We start from the raw sequence: 27,075 nt of genomic DNA on the forward strand, positions 1-27,075 counted from the left end.
GTGATAGTCTCTCATAATACCATCATAGAGCAGCTGCCTTTGAGTCTGTGACCCTGCGCACGTTCTCCATAATTACCAGCAGGATCTTCTGCCAGCAAATCCATCCTCGGGTAAATCCTTTAAGTCTCCTGTGAAGATTCTCAATGTCTTCCCTCTATTGACTGGGAACCCTCCGGTGATCGTCTGTCAGGATTACATGCCCTGGAGGACCGTGGATCCTGCTGACAGAATGAAAATGTGACAGAATCATCTATATTCCAGATACTTTCTGACCTCTGCGGATGTTAAATGTCATAAGACTAATACCTTGTGTTTGTAAGGTCATACATCTGACATCCCCGGTCATGTTTCAAGGCTTCTTTATGCATATGACATTGACATACAAGGTAAGCCGAATGCAGGGAAGTCTGGCAGCAGCTTTGTTCCTTCTTCCCATTCATAAATGTAGAATTCCTGCCTGGCTGACGATGTATATGTACAGGAGAAATGCTATATGATAGATATCTAAAATGTATGGCCAGCTACTGAACTAATCTTCTGCTGATATAACATGGCGGCTCAGCGGCCCCAGATCAGGTGTCTGAAGTGTGGCCAATCCTAACCAAATCACCTAAGAATACTTCACCAAGAACAAAAGGACTAGTCAGCTGAAATTCAACACATCCAATGCTTTTATCCCACAAATTCATTGCCACCATACACATTACACCATACATTTTTTCTCTAATATCCCTTAAATGGGTACGCCACTGGTGTCAGAAAGTTATATAGATTGTAAATTTTAAAAAAAATTATAAAATGCAAGGCTTCCAGTACTTATCAGCTGCTGTATGTCCTGCAGGGAGTGGGGTATTCTCTCCAGTCTGACGCAGTGCTCTCTGCTGCCACCTCTGTCCATGTCAGGAACTGTCCAGAGCATCAGCAAATCCCCATAGAAAACCTCTCCTGCTCTGGACAGTTCTTGAAACAAACATAAGTGGCAGCAAAGAGAGCCATGTCTGATTGAAAAGAACTATAAGACTTCTGCAGGGCATATGATAGAAGGTTTGAGTACCCCTTTAAAAGCCTTAAAGGGGTAGTTCAGCAAAAAACAATCAAACAAATATTTCAAATCAACTGGTGCCAGAGATTTGTAATTCACTTATTTAAAAAGAAAAATCTCAAGTCTTTTAGTACTTATCAGCTGCTGTATGTCCTGCAGGATGTGATGTATTCTTTCCAGTCTGGAGAGCAGGAGAGGTTTTTTTATGGAGATTTTCTGCTGCTCTGGACAGTTCCTGACATGGACAGAGGTGGCAGCAGAGAGCACTGTCAGACTGGAAAGAATACACCACTTCCTGCAGGACATACAGCAACTGATAAGTACTGAAAAACTTGACATTTTTTAACAGACGTAAATTATAAAAAAAATCTGTTCCTTTCTGGCACGAGCTGATTAGAATTTTAGCTGAACTAACCCTTTAAGTATCTGCCCTTTTGCATCCATTAAGTGACCCATATAGCACCCCCAGCCAAGCAAGCAGCCAACATCTATAGCGACCTTTACCCCCCGGACAGGAAGTGACAAAACACGTATTACGAGAACTGTTCAAGTAGATTTTTAATAGAGTGCACCAGAATGTGAATATCTTGCATTAAAATGTCACTAGATAAAAGGGGGCTAGACTTTTTTTTGTTTGTTTGTTTTCAAATCACCCTTTTTTTTTTCTAAGGCAACAATACACGTCCATTTTAGATTGAAACATTACAAAATAAAATAAAGCTACGTCACACAGTACAGTACTTGTTTAAAGTCCATTTCAACCAGGAAGCCATTGCAGAAAATTGATGGCAACTACAAAAACAAAAATATAATAATAATAAAAAAAAATAGAAATAAAAACACAAAACATGGTAAAATTCGTAAATTTAAATTTGCTCACAGCTTCAGTTGTGGGTTTTTTTTGTTAGTTTTTTGTGTTTTATTTAAGGAAAAAAAAAATTTCAACAGCTTTCTGACGGACCGTTCTCGTTACGAGCGTGTGCAGATGGGGGGGCTGAGCCCGAAATATTGGTTACAATCAATACAACATTAAATAACATTGCACAATCAACCTCTAAAAGGTTAGTTCAGTACAAAATAACATGTATTAAAATGTACCAGCACTAGTGGTTTCTCTTTTTAATTTTTTTTATTTGTTTTTACTAATTCCCCCCCCCCCCCCCCCCCCCCAAAAAAAAAAAAAAAAAAAAAAAAATTAATATATTTATATATATATATTTATATTTTAGGCGATTGCCAAGTTGAAAAGCGGTACATTACAAGCTGGAATAAATATGGAGGGGTGGATAGAAGGAAAGTGGAGAGGTCAGGGATCTGATAGGTGATGTCAGCGATGATATCAGAAGTTTTTTACGATCACATAGGCGTGACTAAAGAAATCCCCACGTGAACACAAAAAAAAAAAAAAGGACCCTCGCAGGCCCTGCCTGGGGGCAATAAATAAACTCTTTCACTGCCACAGTGACATGCGAAGCGACTGTAAATTCTGGCTGCCGAAAAAAATAAAAAAAATATCAAAGAGGTCAATTTTGCTCCAATTCCTCGTAGAACAAAAAAAAAAAAAAACATTATACATACTATATATTTGCAGATATACATATTCAGCGATCCAGTGAAACAGCTTAAAGTGGACCTTGTACAGACTGAGTGGAGGGCGGCCATGGTCGTGGGCCACGACAAAATTCAGGAAAATGCAAAAACAGACAGAGGTAACAGCAAGCGGTGTGCGCCTAACCAACCCGTTACTTGAAGCTGTTCATACACAGGTCATAGGTGTTGGCCAAAGGTCAGAAAGTTGTACCACTATTAGTGACGCTATCCTGATATCTTTTGTGTTTGTCAATTTTAGGGGGGGCTGACCACCAAAAACACCACGCCATAAGGCTTGGTAAACGCTCACAGGATCTGCCCACTTTCTAATCAGTTCAGATCGGCCCTAGTTCTTAAGCTAGCGGAGATCATGTTCTTTCCTATGGAGGAAGCCTCTTGATTGAAAAGCAGCAGCATTAACCAAAAATGTAGACACTGGATTATGGAAGGATCTATGAGAAACTTAATGGGAATATACTTTTATTTCCTATGCAGGGGTGGTTCATGGGGGGAAACAAGGACACGTACACAAGTACACGTCTTTACCACTATTAGGGAGACATCTTCCCTACACAGGCACTATCTATGTGTATCCGTGCCCAGTAAAAGCCGTCATGCAATAGTCGCACCCATTCACTAAGACTGAGCCACAAACTTTACCGCCATAGCATAGGACCTGACTAAGGAGCAGCTGATCACCATGCATGGCTGGGTCGTCTCTTGGGGACCCCATATTTGTACCTATTAGGATTCAGGGAGTTCTACATCTGCATAGTCATAGACTTGCTTGGGTTTCAATACCTGCTCAGGCAGGGGTAATTAGTTTTCAGGCAATGCTTTATGGGAAAAAAGGATGAAGGAGCTAAGCTTATTTGTAGGTCTATTTGGATGAGCAGAGCATAGAATTCAGTTCCTAAAGGACCCAAAATTCACATTTAGTTGGCTATTAGTCAACGGTAATGTGATGGGCAGTTGGAGTCTATGATAAACTGGTCCGAATTAGAATCTAATGAACCAGGCGACTCATTTAATGTTCAAAAATTTGCTCTGATATCAAAGTGCACTGATTGCCCCAAAAAGTCAGATATGACACCTCAAGATCTAGGAAATACTGGAGTGTAGGAGATACTGAGGTCTGGGAGAGGAAGGGGTCTAGGAGATACTGAGGTCTGGGAGAGGAAGGGGTCTAGGAGATACTGAGGTCTGGGAGAGGAAGGGGTCTAGGAGATACTGAGGTCTGGGAGAGGAAGGGGTCTAGGAGATACTGAGGTCTAGGAGAGGAAGGGGTCTAGGAGATACTGAGGTCTGGGAGAGGAAGGGGTCTAGGAGATACTGAGGTCTGGGAGAGGAAGGGGTCTAGGAGATACTGAGGTCTGGGAGAGGAAGGGGTCTAGGAGATACTGAGGTCTGGGAGAGGAAGGGGTCTAGGAGATACTGAGGTCTGGGAGAGGAAGGGGTCTAGGAGATACTGAGGTCTAGAAGAGGAAGGGGTCTATGAGACACTGAGGTCTGGGAGAGGAAGGGGTCTAGGAGACACTGAGGTCTGGGAGAGGATGGGGTCTAGGAGACACTGAGGTCTGGGAGAGGAAGAGGTCTAGGAGACACTGAGGTCTGGGAGAGGAAGAGGTCTAGGAGACACTGAGGTCTGGGAGAGGAAGGGGTCTAGGAGCCACTGAGGTCTAGAAGAGGATGGGGTCTAGGAGACACTGAGGTCTGGGAGAGGATGGGATCTAGGAGACACTGAGGTCTAGAAGAGGATGGGGTCTAGGAGACACTGAGGTCTGGGAGAGGAAGGGGTCTAGGAGACACTGAGGTCTGGGAGAGGAAGAGGTCTAGTAGACGCTGAGGTCTGGGAGAGGAAGGGGTCTAGGAGACACTGAGGTCTGGGAGAGGATGGGGTCTAGGAGACACTGAGGTCTGGGAGAGGATGGGGTCTAGGAGACACTGAGGTCTGGGAGAGGATGGGGTCTAGGAGACACTGAGGTCTAGAAGAGGATGGGGTCTAGGAGACACTGAGGTCTAGAAGAGGATGGGGTCTAGGAGACACTGAGGTCTGGGAGAGGACGCAGTCTAGGAGACACTGAGGTCTAGGAGAGGAAGGGGTCTAGGAGATACTGAGGTCTGGGAGAGGACGCAGTCTAGGAGACACTGAGGTCTAGGAGAGGAAGGGGTCTAGGAGATACTGGGATCTAGGAGACATTCATTGAGGTCTGGGAGAGGATGGGGTTTATGAGATACTGGAGTGTAGGAGATACTGAGGTCTGGAAGAGGATGGGGTTTAGGAGACACTAAAGGCCCTATTCCACAGAACAATTATGGTTTATAAACTCGCTCCAACGACCATTTGTTAACGATAATCACTTCGTGTAATTGGTGTAAACGAGCGAACGACAAAGGCGAAATCGTTATATTGTGATTCAAAATGTTTTTTCAGCATGTCGAGAAAAAAAACGGTCTTTTAAAGATAATTCGCTAATCGGTTCGTAAAATTAGAAATCTTTCAGTCGTTCGTATAAAGGTTTAAAAAAAAGTAGGTGTGTCGTATGGTCACGATCACCCTGGCGAACGTTTTAAACGACCATGTAACGACCGCAAAATTATTGTTACACTACATATATCATTCACGTTCCCACGTGTGTTATGTGTTATCATTCGCTAAAAAAATATCGTTTAGTGATCGTTAACGAGGGGTCGTTGGAGCGAGTTTATGAAAGATAATCGTTCGGTGGAATAGGGCCTTAAGGTTTAGGAGAGGATGGGGTTTATGAGATACTGGGGTCTAGGAGATACTGAGGTCTAGGAGAGGTTGGGTTTTAGGACGTACTGAGGTCTAGGAGAGCATGGGGTCTAAGAGCCGTATTACATGGGACGATTATCGTTCGAAAAATCATTAGATCGTTCGGATTTAAACAATAATCGTTTTCTGTAATAGCAGACAACAATTAAACGACCAACAAGAAATCGTTGGTCGTTTGATAGAATTTTAACCTATTTTTATCGCTTGATCGTTCACAAATCATTTGGTGTCATAAGAAGTCATAGCTAAAACGTATGCAATAGCGATGACAAAACAACCGCAAGAACGATCATAAGTAATGATAATCGCTCCTTGTAATTGGCCGATCGATTTCGGGTCGTTTGCCATAGCGGTCGTTTGAGATCGTTTATCATTAATCGTTAGTCGTCAAAAAATCGATTGGTGTAATAGTACCCCAAGAGATACTGAGGTCTAGAAGAGGATGGGGTCTAGGAGATACTGGGGTCTAGGAGGTACTGAGGTCTAGGAGAGGATGGGGTCTAGGAGATACTGAGGTCTAGAAGAGAATGGGTTGTAAGAGACACAGGTCTAGGAGAGGATGGGGTCTAGGAGATACTGAGGTCTAGAAGAGGATGGGGTCTAGGAGATACTGAGGTCTAGAAGAGGATGGGGTCTAGGAGACACTGAGGTCTAGAAGATGATGGGTTGTAGGAGGTACTGAGGTCTAGAAGAGGATAGGATCTAGGAGACACTGAGGTCTTGGAGAAGATAGGTTTTAGGAGATACTGAGGTCTAGAAGAGGATGGGGTCTAGGAGATACTGAGGTCTAGAATAGGATCGGTTGTAGGAGGTACTGAGGTCTAGAAGAGGATGGGTTTTAGGAGATACTGAGGTCTAGAAAAGGATGGGGTCTAGGAGACACTGAGGTCTAGAAGAGGATGGGTTGTAGGAGATACTAAGAACTAGGAGATACTGATGTCTGTGAGACCTCTGAGTGTCATACCTGACCTTCTGGGAAGTCGGGACACTTTGAAAACAAGCAAGTCTTTTGAGACAAGACCAAAGCTGATTTATTAGATTCGGACAATTTAGGCCAAGAAAGGACCCAACGTTAAACTTGCTGTTCCAATGGAAGGAACAGGAGGTTCCTAGATCGGGTGGAAACAATCTCCTATTACCGGAAAATGCCCTAATGCTTTACCCACCTGAATAGTGGTATGGCTTACAATAACGGCTGCCTCTATATAACAACCACAGAATACAGTATATAGCGACATAAACAGCCGTCAACTGTGATCATCTAGTGACACAAATTACATCAAATGATCTGTAAAACCAACAAAAAAATTCATATACAAAGGACATGAGCTAAAAAAATAAATAAATCATAGGCCATGATTGAAGTAAACTATATAATTGGGAAAAAATATTTTTTATTAAGTTGATTAGGTGGTAAACTCCTCGTGCCAGGGGTTGTATTGTATGTAGAGCCTCATTGTGTTACAACGGACTCAAGCGGCACTTGATGGAATCCATTGGCTCAGCTGTTTGGCTCAGGCAAATGCACAACAAACAAGGTCGGAAGCAGAGAGCTCCGTTCATTGTGTAGTGGCCGAGCCAGGTTACTGCAACTCAGCTCCCATTCACGTCAATGAATCGGGGGAAAGTGCCGGATGTCAACACCCACGGATGAGATATTGATGGTCCATCCTGACATAACCTTATCGGAACTGGAACAAATGAAAACTGGAGCATTCGCCTAGTCCAACTAATCAGGTTACTACTTTATCTTTTTTTTTAAAATCACTCTACATTAGCTTCATCAATGGCAGCTACTGCACTTCTTGGTAAGTCTCCTGCCACATGTGCTCACACTCTGTACTGTATGTTCTGGTCAATTCCAAAATGGGGTCGGTGGGGATCTGAACGTGCAGACCAATCAAAACATTTGCAATGTTTCTAGGACATTTCAAAACATTTCAAGAGACACTTTAAGCCCCACCCCTGCTACTAGCTCAGAAGGCCCCCAAAGACATCCCTATTACAGGTCTGCACGGTTTTCCTAGTTAAATCTAGACTGCTGATAAGTATTACGGATCAAATATAACAATTTGTGAGCAAAGATAGAGGACCGTAATGGTGGTCCAATATCTCACATTAAGCAATTACTTCTATGTACAGACAACTAAACTACATGATAGAAGATTCCCATCAGGCATTGTGCCTAGAGGTGACGGCAGATTAAAAACCAAAGGACAAAACATCTGGAGGATCAGGATGCCGGCTCAGGTTCAAGCTCCAGTGTATTATCATATCCACCAGGATACACAGGGGCAGACGGGCAAACCCCCCCTGAGGCCCCTGCTGTGCGTCCCTGACTATCAGATATGCAATGGATACTTATTATAAGAGTTTTCCAGTATGTAAAAATAATGTAAAAGTGGTCAATGTAATGTAGTGACTATGAGAGGCCGCCATAACCCAAACTCACATGCAGATGTATGACTATTGCTCCTCAGGTTTATCTCCCATTCACGTGTCAGTGCTCTAAATGTGTGTTCATCCCTTCTTTTACCCTTCCTGGACTACAGAATTTCACACACTGTGCACCTCTTTATCTCCATTGCACTCTGATTCACCCCAAGGGATTGTGTTTCACATGCTGGGCAGCACATAAGTCAGTGATCAACAGAGCAGATGGAGTAATTACAGCGCTCCCTGACACACTGTAACAGAGGGGCATGCAAGCAGCTGTAATAAGTAAAGGGAGAGGAATTATATGAACTGCAGTGCTTCCCATTAGTAATCCCACCCACAGTAAGCCCTGGCGGCATCACAACCAAGGTTCTGCATGGAACTGTATAATGTAATAAAAAGGGAAACCAATAACTCATTCTGTATTTTATAAGCTCGGGAGTGTCCAAAAACGTAATGAACTGTAATCTGGAGTTCATGTTGACACTGCGAGCCCTATGGTCACCACTTTTTGATGCTTGGATCTTCAGTGTCTGAACATTAAACAGCACCCCCTCCCCTTGAAGCAGCCAATGAAACTTGCAATAACTCACATTAGAGACCATTACAATGTGTAAACGTCACACATTATATTACAGGATAAACTATTCCTATGTACGGTAATTAGAGGATGACACCCCCCCCCCCATTTATGCAGACAACGCTTCACCACTAGGGGGCAGATTGGTCTCTTACAGACATGAGGTTTCAGTAAACACCTATGTGGGCTCCCAGCTGTTTACATTCTCCTAATGGTTATGTCACTGCACCAGGCCGGTCTATGATACCAACTGTGTACCAGTATATTGTCTAATGAGGGATTATCGGAGTCATAGGCATTGCTGAAAGTACGCTTCCAAAAATATTTGGGGGAAAAAAAGTTCAAGAGTTAAAGGGTTAAAGTTAGTAAAAAGTTTTAGATTTTTTTTTTTGAAGTAACGGAAGTGAAAGTAACACATGATAAGGGGGGGACAATTTATATCCCTAACTCTCAACCAGACGAAGCAGAGCAGCATTAGGATGGCGAGGAGTAGACGTAAGGACCTCCCGTTCTAGAGACGAAGAAATTATTAATAATCTTGATTGAAATAAAAAATATTCTCTGGGTTTTACATAGAATTTCTTAATCTCCTTTAACACTGTAATGATAATTGTCTATATCGCTCTCTAAAACACTGCCAGGAACGTCTCATATACTGTACACATCTTTGGGGTTTAAAGGGTGGCGTCATAGCCTGACGGGGGTCACTGCCAAGAACGAGGCAGTACTAATCGATAGAATACTCTAATGGAGTCTCGTCTTGTAGTCGTGAGGATTAACCCTGTTTTCTCTGTCATTGTGGGGGTTTACGCCCAAAAAATTAAAAGATAAAAATCAAATATGGATCATTTGATCATCGAAACAATAAGGAAGAACGCGGTTCTCTGAACAAAACACTGAACGGAGACGTCTGTACAGAAAACTAAACCCAGCTATACAAGATCTGCTTTGTGGTAAAGCATTCAATTGTCTATTATACAATTCTATCCACACGGAGCGGCGGGTGGCGAATGTTCTCTGGGCTTCGCTGTACACGAGGCCGGACCATCCTCTACGGTAGGAGGGATGCGGAGATTTCAGAATGTACAATTGGTGGGAGAATTCTGTATAACTTTATTGCAGTAAGGGCCTTATGTGTACGGTAATGGGGGGAAGGCGTAGTGACGTAATGCCCGTTACTGGTGGAGAAGCCCGATCCTGCTCCCGGGCAGCGCACTTTCCAGCGGTACATTCAGATGTTGGGATGATTCTCCCCGTCCCTCCCCGGAAACTGAGATTTTCACAGTTTGAGTTCGTTTGCGATCTTGGACGCAATGTTCTTGAAGGCGATGGAGGTCCCGGATATTCTCTTGAAGCGCACTCCATTGAGGGACAGGCGGGGAAGTTTACACACCTCCATTTCCCACTGTACCAGACTGTCCTGCCGGGCGTCGCCGTGCACGCAGAACAGCAGGAATCGCTCCTTCTGCTCGTAATCGCAGTTGTTGGCATCCAAGACCTTGCGGATCTCCCTCATCATGTCATTGGGGTCCATGGAACTAGTGGTCTTCATGCTCCAGGTGAAGCGCAGAGAGCGGGGCTTGGAATCCTTGGAGTCTTCTTTTTGGCTCTCTCTTGGCTCCCCAGAGGTGCTCCTGAGGAGGAAGAGCATACAGTAATATCATACAACTTTACAAGACCTCTATAGACAAACATCCAGGTTGTTAGACCCCTCCTTAAAACTTGTGGATCCTCATGCAAAGTTAAAGGGGTACTCCAGTTTATTTGTTTTTTGTTTGTTTTTTAAATCAACTGACAGGAAACTGTCTACAAAAAATACACCCTGTAGAGCTCAGCTCCTGGAACACAGGGGCAGTTACTTTTTCTGATTACTGTATACTTCCTGGTTTGATTCGACTTTACAGAATGCAAATCACCAAAGGAAGTCAATGAATGTTGGGAGATTTCAGCTCTGAGGTCTGAAGAACTGTGAATGCAGCTCTGGCGCACAACACATCAGATGCAGCCTTGATAATGGTGATTTAGGTTCATCCACGAGTGGGCAGAACTGACCTTATGAAACAGCACCTACTCCCATAAAGTAACAATTATAGTATATACAGCACAGTTATACATCAAGCTGATACTTTAAAGATTATTTAAAGGGACACTAAACCTAGAATAAAATCTATAAAAAAAAAGACGCAAAGCAGACACTTACCTGTTAACCTACCAGACTTTCAACAAGATAAAAAGTGAGGTTTAAACCTTTGGCTCCAATAATTTCTGACCGGTAAACTAATTGGGGGCGGACCTAGATGAAGGGGTGGGGTTTAGCTTACTGGGTTTTGCAGCAGTCTCTTTTACAGCAAAAAATAAATAAAAAAAAATCAAGCTACACCCTTTCCCCAAACTTACTGTTTCATACACAGTAAGCACCACGGAATAGGGAAGATAAAATGGATGCCTCCTGTAACACATATAGAGTCCATTTATATTTGTAATGTTAGCTCTTTGGACTGTAAGAGGGGACAAAATCAACTCTAGGGAGAGAGGGGGAATATTAGGGACAGAAGTAGTAATTTTTATTTTTTTTTATTTTTTACATTTTAGTGTCCCTTTAAATTGCATAGTTTACAATATACTACATGTTAGTAAAAAAAAAACAGTCTACATCATCTACATAACAACATCGGATCCAGTTTTACAACACAACAGGCGGTTAAATGATTTAATTTCAAATGCACTTGCAATATGTCATGGTAAAATGGAACAAATTGCCCAAAAACAACTCCATTTTTAAAAATTTTTGTTGAAAATAGCTGAATAATTAATTTAATTTAATAAATTTAATTAGAACTCAAATGGGGATTTCCAAAAACATCGCTAATGATCTACAATCTAACAATTATCTTTTTGGTTACTACATGGAGCTGTTTTTAGTCGTCACTGTCCCTTTAAGAGCCATTCTGAGCAGAACAGACTGAGAGGGAATTTGTGTTTAAATACAAAATGGAGAAAGGTTTTCTGTATCGAACACAAATCCTACTCGTAAAGGTGCAATCCCTTGTGTTCTAACAGCAAAAGTAACAGAAAAAAAATTGTCACAACTTTCCGTGTACAAGCTCCTGCTCCACAAATAACCACGCAGCGGGCAGAGTGTAAAAATATTATCTGCTCTCAGCTTATATAATTAAAAAAATATATCAGTCTTTTTATAAATTTATTCAGCCCCTTTAACCATTACTTTATTCGACTGCAGATTGCGCACTTCCGTCATGTTGCTGAATACAGGTATAGTAATAAAGGAGAAGTCTGGCGAAAATAGAAAAAATCCTGTGCAGGCAGGGGGGGGGGGGACATAGTAAAGAAAGTATACTTACCTGTCCCTGTGTCCCCACAGCACCGTATTACCGCTCCCTGACACCCACCAGCCTCCTTCTGCTCTCCCTTCTGCTACGTCCCGGCCCAGCTAATAGATTGCCCGCTCAGCCTGCCTCCTCCAGCTCTCGCTCCTGTTACGTCCCGGCCCAGCTGATGGATTCCCGCTCAGCCTGCCTCCTCCAGCTCTCCCTCCTATTACATCCTGGCCCAGCTGATGGATTGCCTGCTTAGCCTGGCTCCTCCAGCTCTCCCTCCTGCTACATCCTGGCCCAGCTGATGGATTGCCCGCTCAGCCTGCCTCCTCCAGCTCTCCCTCCTGTCATGTCCCGGCCCAGCTGATGAATTTCCCGCTCAGCCTGCCTCCTCCAGCCACGTCCCGGCCCAGCTGATGGATTGCCCGTTCAACCTGCCTCCTCCAGCTCTTCCTCCTGTCATGTCCTGGCCCAGCTGATGGATTGCCCATTCAGACAGTCAGTGAATGGGGCAGGACACTGCTGCAGTCACTGACTGGCTGAGCAGGCAATCCATCAGCTGGGTTGAGTACTTTCACCCGAGTCATGACACAGCAGGAAGCTGGGGGGAAATGAGTTCTGGCGGGTGTCAGAGAGTCGGTGATGCAGCACTGTGGGGACAAAAGGACAGGTAAGTATACTTTATTATGTTCCCCCACTCTCTGCCTGAACAAGATTCTTTTTATCTTTGCCGGAATTCTCCTTTAAATTCAATGTATAAGCAGTATGCTCCCTCTAGTGGTGGCTACATACAGCCAGAATATTTCATTTAGCTCAATGCTATCAACATATACACAGAAATGTGTCAGCAGAAAAAACTGTAGCTTTACAAAATATTCTTCAAGGGTGGACATATAATTTATGGGGTACTCCCATCTCAACTAACACAGTAAAACTTGTAGGCCTGGTCACGTTACATATTCATACAGATAAAATAATTCTCCTTCTCCTGATATGCTGCTCTTTCCCTCCCACTGTTCATTGTCTAGGTTTCTGACCACCACTCTACTCTAAAAGCAGTGATCAGAGCGATATAGTAAAATATATATCATTGTGCGCCTCTGGCATAAGTTACAACAAAGGGGCCGATTCGCCCCTTTTTCGTGATGAATGCCTGCCATATCCGTCTGATGGGCGGGCAGAGGGGGCGTGGCAAGGTGAGAAGGAGGCGTGGCCTCTCCCTTTGTCTGATTTATGCAGGTTTACGCCCGGAAACAGGTGTAAACAATGCAAAAATCTTCACCTGCTTCAGAGCAGGTGTAGATTTTTGCGCCAGGTGCAGGGCCGGAAGGTTGTACTACAAGTATACCTTTATAAGTTCAGATGGGAATACCCCTTTAAGGTAAAGTTTTTGGACTGGTTAGAGATGCAGTTTTCCTTTTTCATAAGGTATTACTGTACATATAACCTTTATTGCTATAAAACAGGACATGCCGAGGCCCACTTACGGACACCAGCATACTGTTGTGTACTTGTGTATTGTGGCTGTACCTGGTAGTAATAAAGAAATTAAAAACTTCAATAAACTTTTAAAAAAGTTGCACAGAGGATGGCTGGGAAGCCATAACCTTTTTCAAATATTAAACAAAAATATGTCTTCCAAAAAGTGTCAGGCTGGGTTGCACAGAGGGTGCAAGCCATACAGCAATTTTGTATATGCTGTAAAAGAATGGCAGGGTATATGCATATCAGAAACAGACTGACAAACAAGCCAGATATCTTGTAATATTTAAGTGGAAGAAAATTAACTTTAGTCAAAAAAATAAAGTTGCACAGAAGGTGCACAGGGGAATAACCCATTTTCCTACCCATGCTATATAAATTAGCCCCATGTCATGTGGTAAATCAGATCCCCATCCTGCCCTTGGAGGAATTGCACCTTTAAAGCTAATAAAAGGTTCAAAAAGAAGAGAGAAGCTCGGCCATGTTCTCAAGGCAGCGAATAAGCACAGCAAAGAGAGAAGAAAACAAGACGGACACTGCAGAATAGCAGCCCAGAGGCGGAGGGAAAGATGGCGGCTCCTCACCTTGAGGTGTCTGTTCTGCCGCTCGCTTCAACTTCACTCGGATCCCTCAAAACAAAGTCAAGGTTCAGATTAAATGATGAGCCAAAAACATGTAGAATAAAGATGTCACGTGCTAGAGGAACATCACACCCTCAGGCAACCAGCAATAGCCAAGGCTTGGACTGCAACGGCCGAATTAACATCGGGCCAAGAAATTACTGGGGCCGAGACGTTACTAGGGTGAGATCTGCTGCTGAAAACCGACAGCAAACTCTTACAGGGATCATGTGCCCGTACCAGAAAAGACCCCACTCGGCTGTTTTGAGTTACCAGCTGGTGATTTATGGCAGAAATCCTCCCTCCAAGATGCAGCAACGTCCCAGTATATGGTGATATGTCACATACATGCAGCACAATGTGAAATCTACACATATATTTGTACAGTTTATATACAGAATTAACGTATATACAGAACTGAATAACTATACAATACGTATTCTGTATTATACTCCAGAGCTGCACTCACTATTCTGCTGGTGGGGTCACTGTGTACATACATTACTGATCCTGTACTGATCCTGAGTTACATCCTGGAGTATACACAAGAGCTGCACTCACTATTCTGCTGGTGGAGTCACTGTGTACATACATTAAATTACGGATCCTGTGTTAGGGTCCTATTCCACAGGCTGATGGGGCCCGATCAATAATGTAACCGAGCGCCAATCTGCTAGATCGGCGCTCTTTACTGGGCCTATTTCACGGCCCGATAATCGTTTAGAAAGGGCTGCAGGGACATCACTACCGATGTCCTTGCAGCCCTTGTTTAAACACCATACTTTACCTACACATGTTGCAGGACTTCTCCTGCGCTCCTTCTTCCTCCTGGTCCCGCACGCAGCAGCAGCTTCAGAGCGGCCTGTCTTAGCTGACATACCGCTCAGCCAATCACTGGCTGCGGCGGTCCTGGTCAGTGATTGGCTGAGCGGTCTGTCAGATAAGACAGGCCGCTCCGAAGCTGCTGCTGCGCGGGACCTGGAGGATCAAGGAGCGCAGGAGAAGTCCTGCAACATGTGTAGGTAAAGTATGGTGTTTGTGAGATTGTTGGTTGCCTGCTGCGCATCGCTATTCCAAATAGAGATGCGCGGTAGGTGCCCGATGATTTTAGGTTTGAACCTAAATAAACGATCAGCCGATGACAATTATCAGCTGATCGTATTCTCTATTTCACGGAGCGATAATCGGCCGATTATCGCTCCGTGGAATAGGACCCTTATACTATGGCGCTGCACTCATTATTCTGCTGGTTAGGTCACTGTGTACATACATTATATTATTGATCCTGTTACATCCTGTATTATACTCCGGAGCTGCACTCACTATTCTGCTGGTGATGTCACAGTGTACATACATTACATTACTGATCCTGTTACATCCTGTATTATACTCCAGAGCTGCACTCACTATTCTGCTGGTGGGGTCACTCAGGATCAGTACAGAATAAGTAATACAACATATACACAAATATACAAAAACTTCTGTATATAAACTATAAAACGTTGTGCAGATGAGGGTTATGATAGAAGAACCAGGATATGTCGGATGTATGTACAGAATTTATAGTGTAGATACAGTCCGTCACAGAAGAATCAGGTCAATTGCCGCCATATTTTTGGTTGTTTATATTAGTCCAAGACTTCACTATGGCAAACACAACTAAAGCTACAGTATGGAGGCGGCCACTTTATCACCCGTTTTAGTTTGGAGGATTTTACATTATGACATCATAATGTTATGGCTCCTCCCCCATAATGGCGGCCTCTATGTACACTATCCATACGCTGGAATGACTCCATTATTAGCTATTTACCTTCGTACAAACTTGGAGGTAATCTTGCTGATAATACCGGTGGACGTCCCTCTCCTGGTATGTGAGAACTGGGTGGTCTCATGGGCCGGTGATGCCGGTGGTCCGTTATACGTAGCAGTGCGACGATCCCTGAGCTGCTCTCCATGGAAAGTGCTCCGACTGGTGCTCCCACGTGGAAACCGGGTCCGGTCTGGGGTACTTGTACTAATACTGTGAGCAGAGGGGGACGTAGCCGGTACTCTCTGGTTTGCGCTGCTGTAAAAATTGGGGGGGAAATCTTTTAGAAATGCATAGAAATTGTGTCCTCAGTCTGTACAATATACTGCACATCTACTGCTCATCTATCCTAAGTCTGTACAATATACCGCAGACATACTGCTCATCTGGCCTCAGTCTGTACAATATACCGCAGACATACTGCTCATCTGGCCTCAGTCTGTACAATATACCGCAGACATACTGCTCATCTGGTCTCAGTCTGTACAATATACCGCAGACATACTGCTCATCTGGTCTCAGTCTCTACAATATACCGCACATCTACTGCTCATCTGGTCTATGTCTCTACAATATACCGCACATCTACTGCTCATCTGGTCTATGTCTCTACAATGTGTCGCACATCTACTGCTCATCTGGTCTCAGTCTCTACAATATACCGCACATCTACTGCTCATCTGGTCTATGTCTCTACAATGTGTCGCACATCTACGGCTCATCTGGTCTCAGTCTCTACAATATACCGCACACAGACTGCTCATCTGGCCTCAGTCTCTACAATATACCGCAGACATACTGCTCATCTGGTCTCAGTCTTTACAATATACCGAAGAGCTTAAAGGGGAGGGGCACCGCACTTAAAATACTGTAATGTCCTTTTTCCTAATTGTAATTCTTATTTCTTTTCTATAGATTATTATAGGGGCTGGCTTATTGCCCGAGTTGTTCAACAGCAGTTAAGAGATTTGGTTAACAGCAAGGGCCCGTGAACTATAGGCAACAATACACAGAATCTGAATGAGGAAGGTTTCTGGGCATGATCTGTGACCTTTAAAGAGATCATTCTACCGGGGGAGGGGGGGGTGTTAGGTTGACCTCTGAACTTCAGCTACCTTGTCTTATCCATATACTGGGCTCACCCATTACTGTACTGCTGTCTGTAAGGATAAGGAGGAGACTGCTGGGAAATCATCTGAATAGATAAATAAATAGTAACATGGAAAATTTGTAAAAAACAAAATCAACTGTCTGATGACACTTCCCCTTTAAAAGGGCTTAAAACATGGCTGCTTTCTTCACTGAACCCTTATACATCATCACAGTATCTTCGGAGGGCACATACCTTGGCCGGAAGCCTTCTGTACCGTCTTTGATAGTAGGTAAGGTGACTTTAATGGGATGTCCTGAGGCTGACATTGACTTCTGGTGGCGGGGCCGGGTGGTGGGGACTGCGGAGCCTGTAGATGATGTGCTGCCCGCAGACATCTCTGTTAAGCTGCAAAACAATCATGACTCCCATCATCCTCAATGCACAGCCTTCCATAGTTTTGCCTACAGGCTGCAGAAGCATACAGCAGGAAGATATCGGAAACCATCACACAATCATTAGTTTTGGGTCTTGGTTCTGTGCTTCCTGGCTGAGCAGTTGCTCAGTATTACAATTCCCAGAATGCACTACTTTCCCTCAGCTCTCCAAACCCACTTACTCCTCTTCCACAGCGTTCCTGCCAGAGCTGCTGCAGAACATTGCAGTAAACAGCAGACTTTCTCAGTCAGTGAAGTTGCAGCACCTGCTGTATTCGTCCCGTCTGCTCCTGTAGCATCATTCGGCACAAGGCAGCATGCTGTAATCACACCTTATTCTTCCCCAAATGTCCCAGTAAAGATATATATGTATCTGTATATATGACAGGGAGATGGTGATGTAAGCTACAGGGTCATGGGCAGGGGTGGTGACATCATTTAGGGGGTGGGGCTTGAGCTCAGAGACAAGATCCAGTTACTCCTGCTGAGACAAAAGAGAACGATATGGAAAGGAGAGATGGGCACAATACAACACCAGAAAGGAAAGGATGAAAGGACTCCACAGCTTCCTCTCAGGGGTGAATCATACAAAAGATGTCAGAGCTATCAGTAATATTCTGGTACCAGAGGACCCCTTTAATGTTATGGCTGATGACTGTATGTAAGAATGACCATGGGTTTCCAATTAAGTCTTCACATGAAATAGATAGATAATAAATAAATAGATAGATAGATAGATAGATAGATAATACATACTAGAAAATGTACCCGGCGCTGCCCGGGTATAAAGTGTCAGTGTGTTAATTAGATTTGTTCCAAGAGTGCCCAGGAGGCCAATCTTTACCCTTGTTTTTTTGTTTAAGGGGAAATCGCCAGGAGCCCTATATATCCTTATATACCCGACAGTTCTGCACTGTTTATATAAATTGTAGCTTATGCACATTAGAAATAAACTAAAATCTTTAAACATCCTAAATACCTAATAGCCAAACTGAGATGTCATGTGATCAGACTGTATAAAGAGCCTGGTTATATACAACATTGGCAGTGTTATATACAGCCTGATTATACACAACATTGGCAGTGTTATATACAGAACCTGGTTATATACAACATTGGCAGTGTTATATACAGAGCCTGGTTATCTACAACATTGGCTTATAGTTTGAGGGTCTTGGATACCAGTAGTGTAAAGTTTTGGGGTCATGTATACCTGTAGGGTATAGTTGAGGAGGTCCTGTATACCTGTAGTGTATAGTTGGTGGAGGTCATGTATACCTTTAGTGTATAGTTGGGGGTTCCTGTATACCTGTAGGGTATAGTTGAGGAGGTCCTGTATACCTGTAGTGTATAGTTGGTGGAGGTCATGTATACCTTTAGTGTATAGTTGGGGGTTCCTGTATACCTGTAGTGTATAGTTTGGGGGGTCCTGTATACCTGTAGTGTATAGTTTGGGGATCCTGTATACCTGTAGTGTATAGTTGGTGGAGGTCATGTATACCTTTAGTGTAGAGTTGGGGGGCCCTGTATACCTGCACTGTATAATTTGGGGGGTCCTGTATACCTGTAGTGTATAGTTGGTGGAGATGCTGTATACCTATAGTGTATCGTTGGGGGGTCCTGTATACCTGTAGTGTAGAGTTGGGGGTCCTGTATACCTGTAGTGTATTGTTTTTGGAGGTGCTGTATACCTGTAGTGTATTGTTTGTGGGTCCTGTATACCTGTAGTGTAGAGTTGGTGGTGGTGGTGGTGGGGGGTCCTATATACCTGTAGTGTATAGTTGGTGGAGGTCCTGTATACCTGTAGTGTATAGTTGGTGGAGGTCTTGGATACCTGTAGTTGATAGTTCGGGGTACTGTATACCTGTAGTATAGAGTTGGTGGAGGTCCTGCATACCTGTATTGTATAGTTTTGGGGTCCTGTATACCTGTAGTGTATAGTTTGGGGTCCTGTAAACTTGTAGTATATAGTTAGTGAAGGTCCTGTATACATGTAGTGTAAAGTTTTGGCGTCCTGTACACCTGTAGTATATAGTTGGTGGAGGTCCTGTATACCTGTAGTGTATAGTTGGTGGAGGTCTTGTATACCTGTAGTTGATAGTTTGGGGTACTGTATACCTGTAGTATATAGTTGGTGGAGGTCTTGTATACCTGTAGTGTATAGTTTTGAGGTCCTGTATACCTGTAGTATATAGTTGGTGGAGGTCCTGTATACCTGTAGTGTATAGTTTTGGGGTCCTGTATACCTGTAATATATAGGTCCTGTATACCTGTAGTGTATAATTTTGGGGTCCTGTACACCTGTAGTGTATAGTTTGGGGTCCTGTATACCTGTAGTATCGAGTTGGTGGAGGTCCTGTATACCTGTAGTGTAGAGTTTTGGGGTCCTGTATACTGTACCTGTAGTGTCCTGTACAACTGTACTGTATATTGAAAAAGAAGGGTGACAGGTCCTCAAGGAAGACTGTATAGGTGTAAAATGGTATATAAATATAAATCGTCGTCTATAATAAATACATGAAGACAAAAGTCTCCCTAGACTTTTTCCTCAGCAGCAAGTTAGTAGACTACTACTAACTTGCTGCTGAGGAAAAAGTCTAGGGAGACTTTGAAACGCGTCCAGCTTGATTTACACTTATATGGCTAATTTTTGATTAATCTTTTTTGCCGCACAAGTGGACTTACTGCCAAAAATACCCACGAGGTCGGGCGGCCAACAAAGCACAATACGCATGCGCAGGTTTTCTCCATTACAAAAGGAGCTTCTACTCATTGCGCACGTGAGCGCCTGAAGTGCTGACAGCAACCAGAAACATCACGCACCGACAGCAGCTTATACCAGGATACTCCATCGGCCTGACACCGCAAGGAGATTCCAAAGCCGCCAGACGGGTGAGCGGTGCATACAGCACCACTAACTTACCACATCCAGTAAGATTTGATTGAGTAATCGGGCCGAGCTACACTAAACAACTGTCTTAACTTTCTTCTAAGAAGCCGGCTATTATCCGATGAATGACTTTTTGCTGCACATTGCAGAGCTTACAACCTCAAAAGACGCGCTCACCAACGGGCTCTATGTTCTGTACATATATCACCTGCGCAGATTTATAACAATCCACTTTTACGGCTATTATTTTTTATATATATTTTTTATATATTTTTACATTTTCCAATACCTCGTGTGGCTGATCACCCCGAGGTTTATTGGCTCTATAACTATTTGTTCTATCCTTTTAGGATTTTATGCCTTTTCCTTTTTTCTGTCTATTTGCAACATATAAACTGCTTTCTCAATTTTTCTATGACATATGAGTTTATCATGTATTTATTATAGACGACGATTTATATAGTAAATAAACCTTATGTTTTATACCATTGTACAACTATACAGTCTTCCTTGAGGACCTGTCACCCTTCTTTTTCAATAGTCACTTTCCCCTCCTAGGGTATAGGAGAATTACAGGTTTACCTCGTTAGACTTTCTATCAGTTGATCTCACACATAACCTTTCGTGTTTAACTGTACTGTATAGTTGGAGTAGGGAGTCTACCATTTATTTCTTTGGATTTGTTGTGTGGCAGCTGCCCTAGCAACCAATCAGATTCCAGCTCCCTATGAAAATGAAAGTAGTAATCCTATTGGTTGCTAAGGCTTCCAACTGCGATTACTGCTGGGGATCTGCAGTGCTAATTATATCACCTGTGTGTGCAGTGTGGAGATTCTCCCATTCATTTCTATGGGGTGCTCTCCCCCTCCCCCTCCTGTACATCTGGCAGGAATGGGACCTTCGCTCTAACCTTCCCGGGCACCCAATGTATATGTGGGCCAAATGTGGTCAAACGGTTCAGGCATTTGGAAGTCTATATGAGACAGACAGACAGACTTTCACTTTTATGATATAGATATATATAAAGAGATAGATGACAGATAGATAGATAGATAGATAGATAGATAGATAGATAGATAGGAGATAGATAGATAGGAGATAGATAGATAGATAGATAGATAGATAGGAGATAGATAGATAGATAGATAGATAGATAGATAGGAGATAGATAGATAGATAGATAGGAGATAGATAGATAGATAGATAGATAGATAGGAAATAGATAGATAGGAGAGAGATAGATAGATAGATAGATAGATAGGAGATAGATAGATAGGAGATAGATAGATAGACGGACAGACTGATACAAAATAGATTGATAGATTAATGGATAAGATATAGATAGAAGATAGGAGGTAGATAGACCGATAGATAGGAAATAGATAGATAAATAGATAGATAGATAGATAATAGATAGATAGGAGATAGATAGATAGGAGATAGATAGGAGATAGATAGATAGATAGATAGATAGATAGATAGATAGATAGATAGATAGATAGATAGGAGATAGATAGATAGGAGATAGATAGATAGATAGATAGATAGGAGATAGATAGATAGATAGATAGATAGATAGGAGATAGATAGATAGATAGATAGATAGATAGATAGATAGATAGATAGATAGATAGATATGTATGTTATTTCAGCAGCACTGCCAGTAGTGTGAACGGGTGCCTGTTGTAGTCCCAACCACGGACTTCCTAATATATCTGAAGTAGATTCAATGGCACTCCCAAATAGATGCAAAAATCAGTGTTTATTCCAGTGTCCAAAAATAAGTTGTCACAGCACAGCAATAGGCAACGTTTCTGTGGCCTCACGCCACCATTTTCAAGCCAGTATAAGTGAGCACATCACACATTTAAATACAGGTGGGGAGCACCCTATTGGTGCAAACCACTGTCAATCAAAGTGATTAAAAAAAATGCATTCAGGTGTCCAGAGTGGAGGAATAGTGTTACATACAAAAAAAGGCAAAATACAAAAGTGACTCTATATGCTTCTATAAACATTATTTGATCCCAAAAATAACCGCATAGTGCATTTGTTATTGTATTAGAGTGTAATATATACATATATTGAAATACAGGTGAAAAACAAATACATTTAACTCTATCATTAAAAACTTCTTGTGTTATCCAAATTTTCAAAAGAAAAAGTCCATTTCCAATATGGCACATAGTCCATAAAAATCGCCTGAAAAGAAAAATAGTATGTTGCGTCATTGTAAAGGAGCCACTTCGGAACTGCACTGGCCGGTAGAGCATCCATGGTTACCAAAAAAGCGTCCCGGTCTCCAAAGGTCAGCTGACATCAGAGGTTAACCCCTTTCATCCAGACAGGTATGCAGTTAGCGTCCACAATAATTAGCTACCATAGCAGGTAGCATGATTTACAGGAATAAGTCGCCTCGCAACCGCTCTACAGCGGAATGGAACCCATCCCGCCGGAGCCTGTTGGCCTTTCCCTTTCAGATATGGCTGCTTTACAAGATCTCACCCAAAATCCTCATATTATCATCAAACCGGCCGACAAGGGCGGAGCTATTGTGATTTTGGACAAGCAAGCATATTTGCAAGAGGCGTATAGACAGTTAAACGATGCAGCAGTTTACACACCTCTTCAGAGTGATCCTAAATTTAAAATTAACAAACAAATTGGGCAGGTAGTACAGGAGGGACTATTACAAGGTATTATTGATGAGAAACTTGCTGACTTTTTGGTGGTTGAACACCCCAAAATGCCAGTAATATACTTTTTACCTAAACTACATAAAGATCCACTGCGCCCCCCGGGGCGACCGATAGTTTCAGGTAGAGACTCGGTTCTTAGCCACATTTCCATATTTTTGGACAGGGTATTGAGACCCTTATCCACGAACACCAAATCTTATCTACGTGACACGACACATTTCCTTTGTGAAATCAGGGACCTCAATATACCTGACCCGTGTATACTAGTGACACTAGATATAGTGAGTCTGTACACCTCGATAGAAAATGAGTTGGGTAGAGATGCAGTGGCTACTAAATTGAGGGGGTTAAGCCTGAAACCCAAGGAGGGGGATTTTGTACTTCAACTCTTGGACATTGCTTTAAATAATAATTACTTCATGTTTGAGAACAATATGTATTTACAGACACGTGGAGTTGGGATGGGTGCCAATTATGCACCAACCTATGCCAACATTGTTGTTGCGCACCTTGAGGAGACGGTCATCTATGGGTCGCCCCATTTCCAACATGTTGGGTTATGGAAGCGATTCATAGATGACGTCTTCATGGTGTGGCAGGGGGACATGCCACAATTGGTGGCATTTGTCAACTATCTAAACACGATTAACCCTACAATTAAATTCACCATGCAGTGTGATTATCACATGATCAATTATTTGGATGTATTAATCATCAGAGAGGGATGTAAATTAGTTACTGATATTTTCATCAAACCAACTGACTGTAACAATATCCTCAGGTATGATAGCTGCCACCCAAGACAGATGGTAAGGAGCCTCCCCAAGAGCCAGATGTTGAGAGCCAAACGGATCATTGATAAAGAAACTAATCTCCATAGAACACTTTCAAAAATGACCCAGGATTTTATGGATAGGGGTTTCCCTCACAACACCCTTCATACATGCAGAAGGGACATTGATGCCATTGAGCGAGGCACATTATTGGAGAGCAAAGTTGCTGACACTAAACTCAAAAGAATTCCATTTGTATCGACGTATTCAGATTGGTCGCCCAGAATATCTTCGATTCTGAACAAGCATTGGCACATCATCAGGAATACACATAAACAGGTTACAGAATTTCAGGTTCCTCCCCTGATGTCTTATCGTAGGGGGAGAAACCTGAAGGACCAACTTGTTAAAAACATAATGATTAAGGAACGCAGCGAGAGACAAACTTATTTGGGTCGCAGGAACACAGGGTCCTTCCCTTGCCTAAACTGTATCAACTGCAAATTAATGAAAAAAGGTCCAGAATTTGTACATCCTATTACGCAGCAGGCTTACAAAATCAAGTGTTATCTCACATGCTCATCAGACTGGGTCATATATATACTCTGGTGTCCGTGTGGCCTGATTTATGTGGGGGAGACATCTTGGGATCTGAAAACAAGATTGAACCAGCATCGGTATACCATTAGAAAAAAGAGAATGGATCTCCCCGTATCAAAGCATTTCACTGAGAAAGGGCACACGGAATGGGACATAAGGTATATGGTTGTTGACAGAGTAGAAATGCCAAACAGAGGTGGAGACAGACAGCTACTTCTGAAACGCAGGGAACTGGAGTGGATTTTCAAGACCGATGCTCTTGGGATACATGGCTTAAATATAGAGTATAAAACAACCAAACATATGTCAAGATAAACTTCCCTTCCCTATATCTGATTAGTGATCCATGTGAATAGTGAGCAATCACACTTTGTTTTCATAATATTTATTTTGCAACATTATTAATACTTATTCTGTATTCTTTTAGATCTCATTGGAACACAGACGGAACTGAAGCCTGGACCGCATGACATGAGCTGCAGGTTGCCTCTCACCCGTCTCCTGGAAAGCTACAATCCGGACGCAGCGGTATTAGCTATTATAATTTTTTTTGTCTTTGAAGCGGCCTGTCAGGCCCTTGTTGCTGACCAACAGGCTCCGGCGGGATGGGTTCCATTCCGCTGTAGAGCGGTTGCGAGGCGACTTACTCCTGTAAATCATGCTACCTGCTATGGTAGCTAATTATTGTGGACGCTAACTGCATACCTGTCTGGATGAAAGGGGTTAACCTCTGATGTCAGCTGACCTTTGGAGACCGGGACGCTTTTTTGGTAACCATGGATGCTCTAGCGGCCAGTGCAGATCCGAAGTGGCTCCTTTACAATGACGCAACATACTATTTTTCTTTTCAGGCGATTTTTATGGACTATGTGCCATATTGGAAATGGACTTTTTCTTTTGAAAATTTGGATAACACAAGAAGTTTTTAATGATAGAGTTAAATGTATTTGTTTTTCACCTGTATTTCAATATATGTATATATTACACTCTAATACAATAACAAATGCACTATGCGGTTATTTTTGGGATCAAATAATGTTTATAGAAGCATATAGAGTCACTTTTGTATTTTGCCTTTTTTTGTATGTAACACTATTCCTCCACTCTGGACACCTGAATGCATTTTTTTAATCACTTTGATTGACAGTGGTTTGCACCAATAGGGTGCTCCCCACCTGTATTTAAATGTGTGATGTGCTCACTTATACTGGCTTGAAAATGGTGGCGTGAGGCCACAGAAACGTTGCCTATTGCTGTGCTGTGACAACTTATTTTTGGACACTGGAATAAACACTGATTTTTGCATCTATTTGGGAGTGCCATTGAATCTACTTCAGATAGATAGATAGATAGATAGATAGATAGATAGATAGATAGATAGGAGATAGATAGATAGATAGATAGATAGATAGATAGATAGATAGATAGATAGATAGATAGATAGAGATAGGAGATAGATAGGAGATAGATAGATAGACTCTTCATATAAGAACAGAAGTCTCTCCTATGTGATGTATCAGTGATATGTGTCATGATCAGAAGAGTCTTTCATTATCGGCGGTGGAGACCAGTGATTATCTATGAGTAACTGTATAATTGCTGCTATTTTCAGACGCCATATGACAGGAAGAGTCAGAGAATTCCTCCGCCTGATAGATCCTCACTGTCACTGCATCACAGATGTATGGAGGATTGTAGTCCCGCAGCCCCCACACACTGCAGCAGGCACTGCCATAACCCATGAGGATCACACCTCCTCTCTTACCATGCCTGACTCCATCTGTGAGGATGCCACAGCACTGCTCATCCTGAGCCTCCTGCTTCATAAACATGGAGGAGGGAAGGTTTCTGACAGCTGCTCACCTGCTATCTTTCCCGTTCTGTACAGCATTCAGTCTATCAGTAGTGCGTTCACAAACGTAAGTGTTTCTCCTCGTCATCCCGGTGCCAGGAAACAGGCTGTTCTGTAAGGGCAGAAGAGACGTGGGGTGAGTGATCCACAGGCTATACAGACATTACTTAGATAGATGGATAGATAGATAATAGATAGATAGGTAGATAGATAGATAATAGATAGGTAGATAGGTAGGAGATAGATAGATAGATAGATAGATAGATAGATAGATAGATAGATAGATAGATAGATAGATAGATAGATAATAGATAGATAGGTAGGAGATAGATAGATAGATAGATAGGAGATAGATAAATAGGAGATAGATAGATAGATAGATAGATAGATAGATAGATAGATAGATAGATAGATAGATAGGAGATAGATAGATAGGAGATAGATAGGAGATAGATAGATAGATAGATAGATAGATAGATAGATAGATAGGAGATAGATAGGAGATAGATAGATAGATAGATAGATAGATAGATAGATAGAGTAGAAAAATGACCGTAGCATTCCAAATGCGGTGAAAAAAAAGTGGGTTTGTTTATTAGCCCATGAAACACAGTGCAAACGTTTCAGCTCTGACAATGAGAGCATTTTTCAAGCACTGTGTTTCATGGGCTAATAAACAAACCCACTTTTTTTTCACCGCATTTGGAGTGCTACGGTCATTTTTCTACTGTATCTTGCCTTCACTGTTGGTCCCCGGGGACGACCGCAGGCACCCGCCTCACCATTTACCGTGTGCCTGCAGCAACTTGTATTTTTGTAGATAGATAGATAGATAGATAGATAGATAGATAGATAGGAGATAGATAGATAGATAGATAGATAGATAGATAGATAGATAGATAGATAGGAGATAGATAGATAGATAGATAGATAGATAGATAGATAGATAGGAGATAGATAGATAGGAGATAGATAGATAGATAGATAGATAGATAGATAGATAGGAGATAGATAGATAGGAGATAGATAGATAGGAGATAGA

General features: G+C 42.5%; 1 protein-coding gene across 2 annotated transcripts in view; it reads right to left on the reverse strand.

Annotated features, from left to right (window-relative positions):
- Positions 1-2,274: 2,274 nt before the first annotated feature.
- MARK1 (microtubule affinity regulating kinase 1) overlaps positions 2,275-27,075 on the reverse strand; it is a 99,827-nt gene continuing 75,026 nt past the window's right edge. The window contains exons 14-18 of one of the 2 annotated variants that reach the window (XM_069955494.1): positions 26,045-26,145; positions 17,038-17,190; positions 15,696-15,950; positions 13,847-13,891; positions 2,275-10,079 (exon numbers count right to left, since the gene is read on the reverse strand). In XM_069955494.1, coding sequence (XP_069811595.1) covers positions 9,725-10,079; positions 13,847-13,891; positions 15,696-15,950; positions 17,038-17,190; positions 26,045-26,145 — 909 coding nt within the window. In that variant the 3' untranslated portion in view covers positions 2,275-9,724. The remainder of the gene's footprint in view (positions 10,080-13,846; positions 13,892-15,695; positions 15,951-17,037; positions 17,191-26,044; positions 26,146-27,075) is intronic. The other variant, XM_069955495.1, reaches the window with a different exon arrangement.

Source organism: Dendropsophus ebraccatus, chromosome 15 (genome assembly GCF_027789765.1).
Source record: "Dendropsophus ebraccatus isolate aDenEbr1 chromosome 15, aDenEbr1.pat, whole genome shotgun sequence".
Taxonomy (NCBI): Eukaryota; Metazoa; Chordata; class Amphibia; order Anura; family Hylidae; genus Dendropsophus; species Dendropsophus ebraccatus.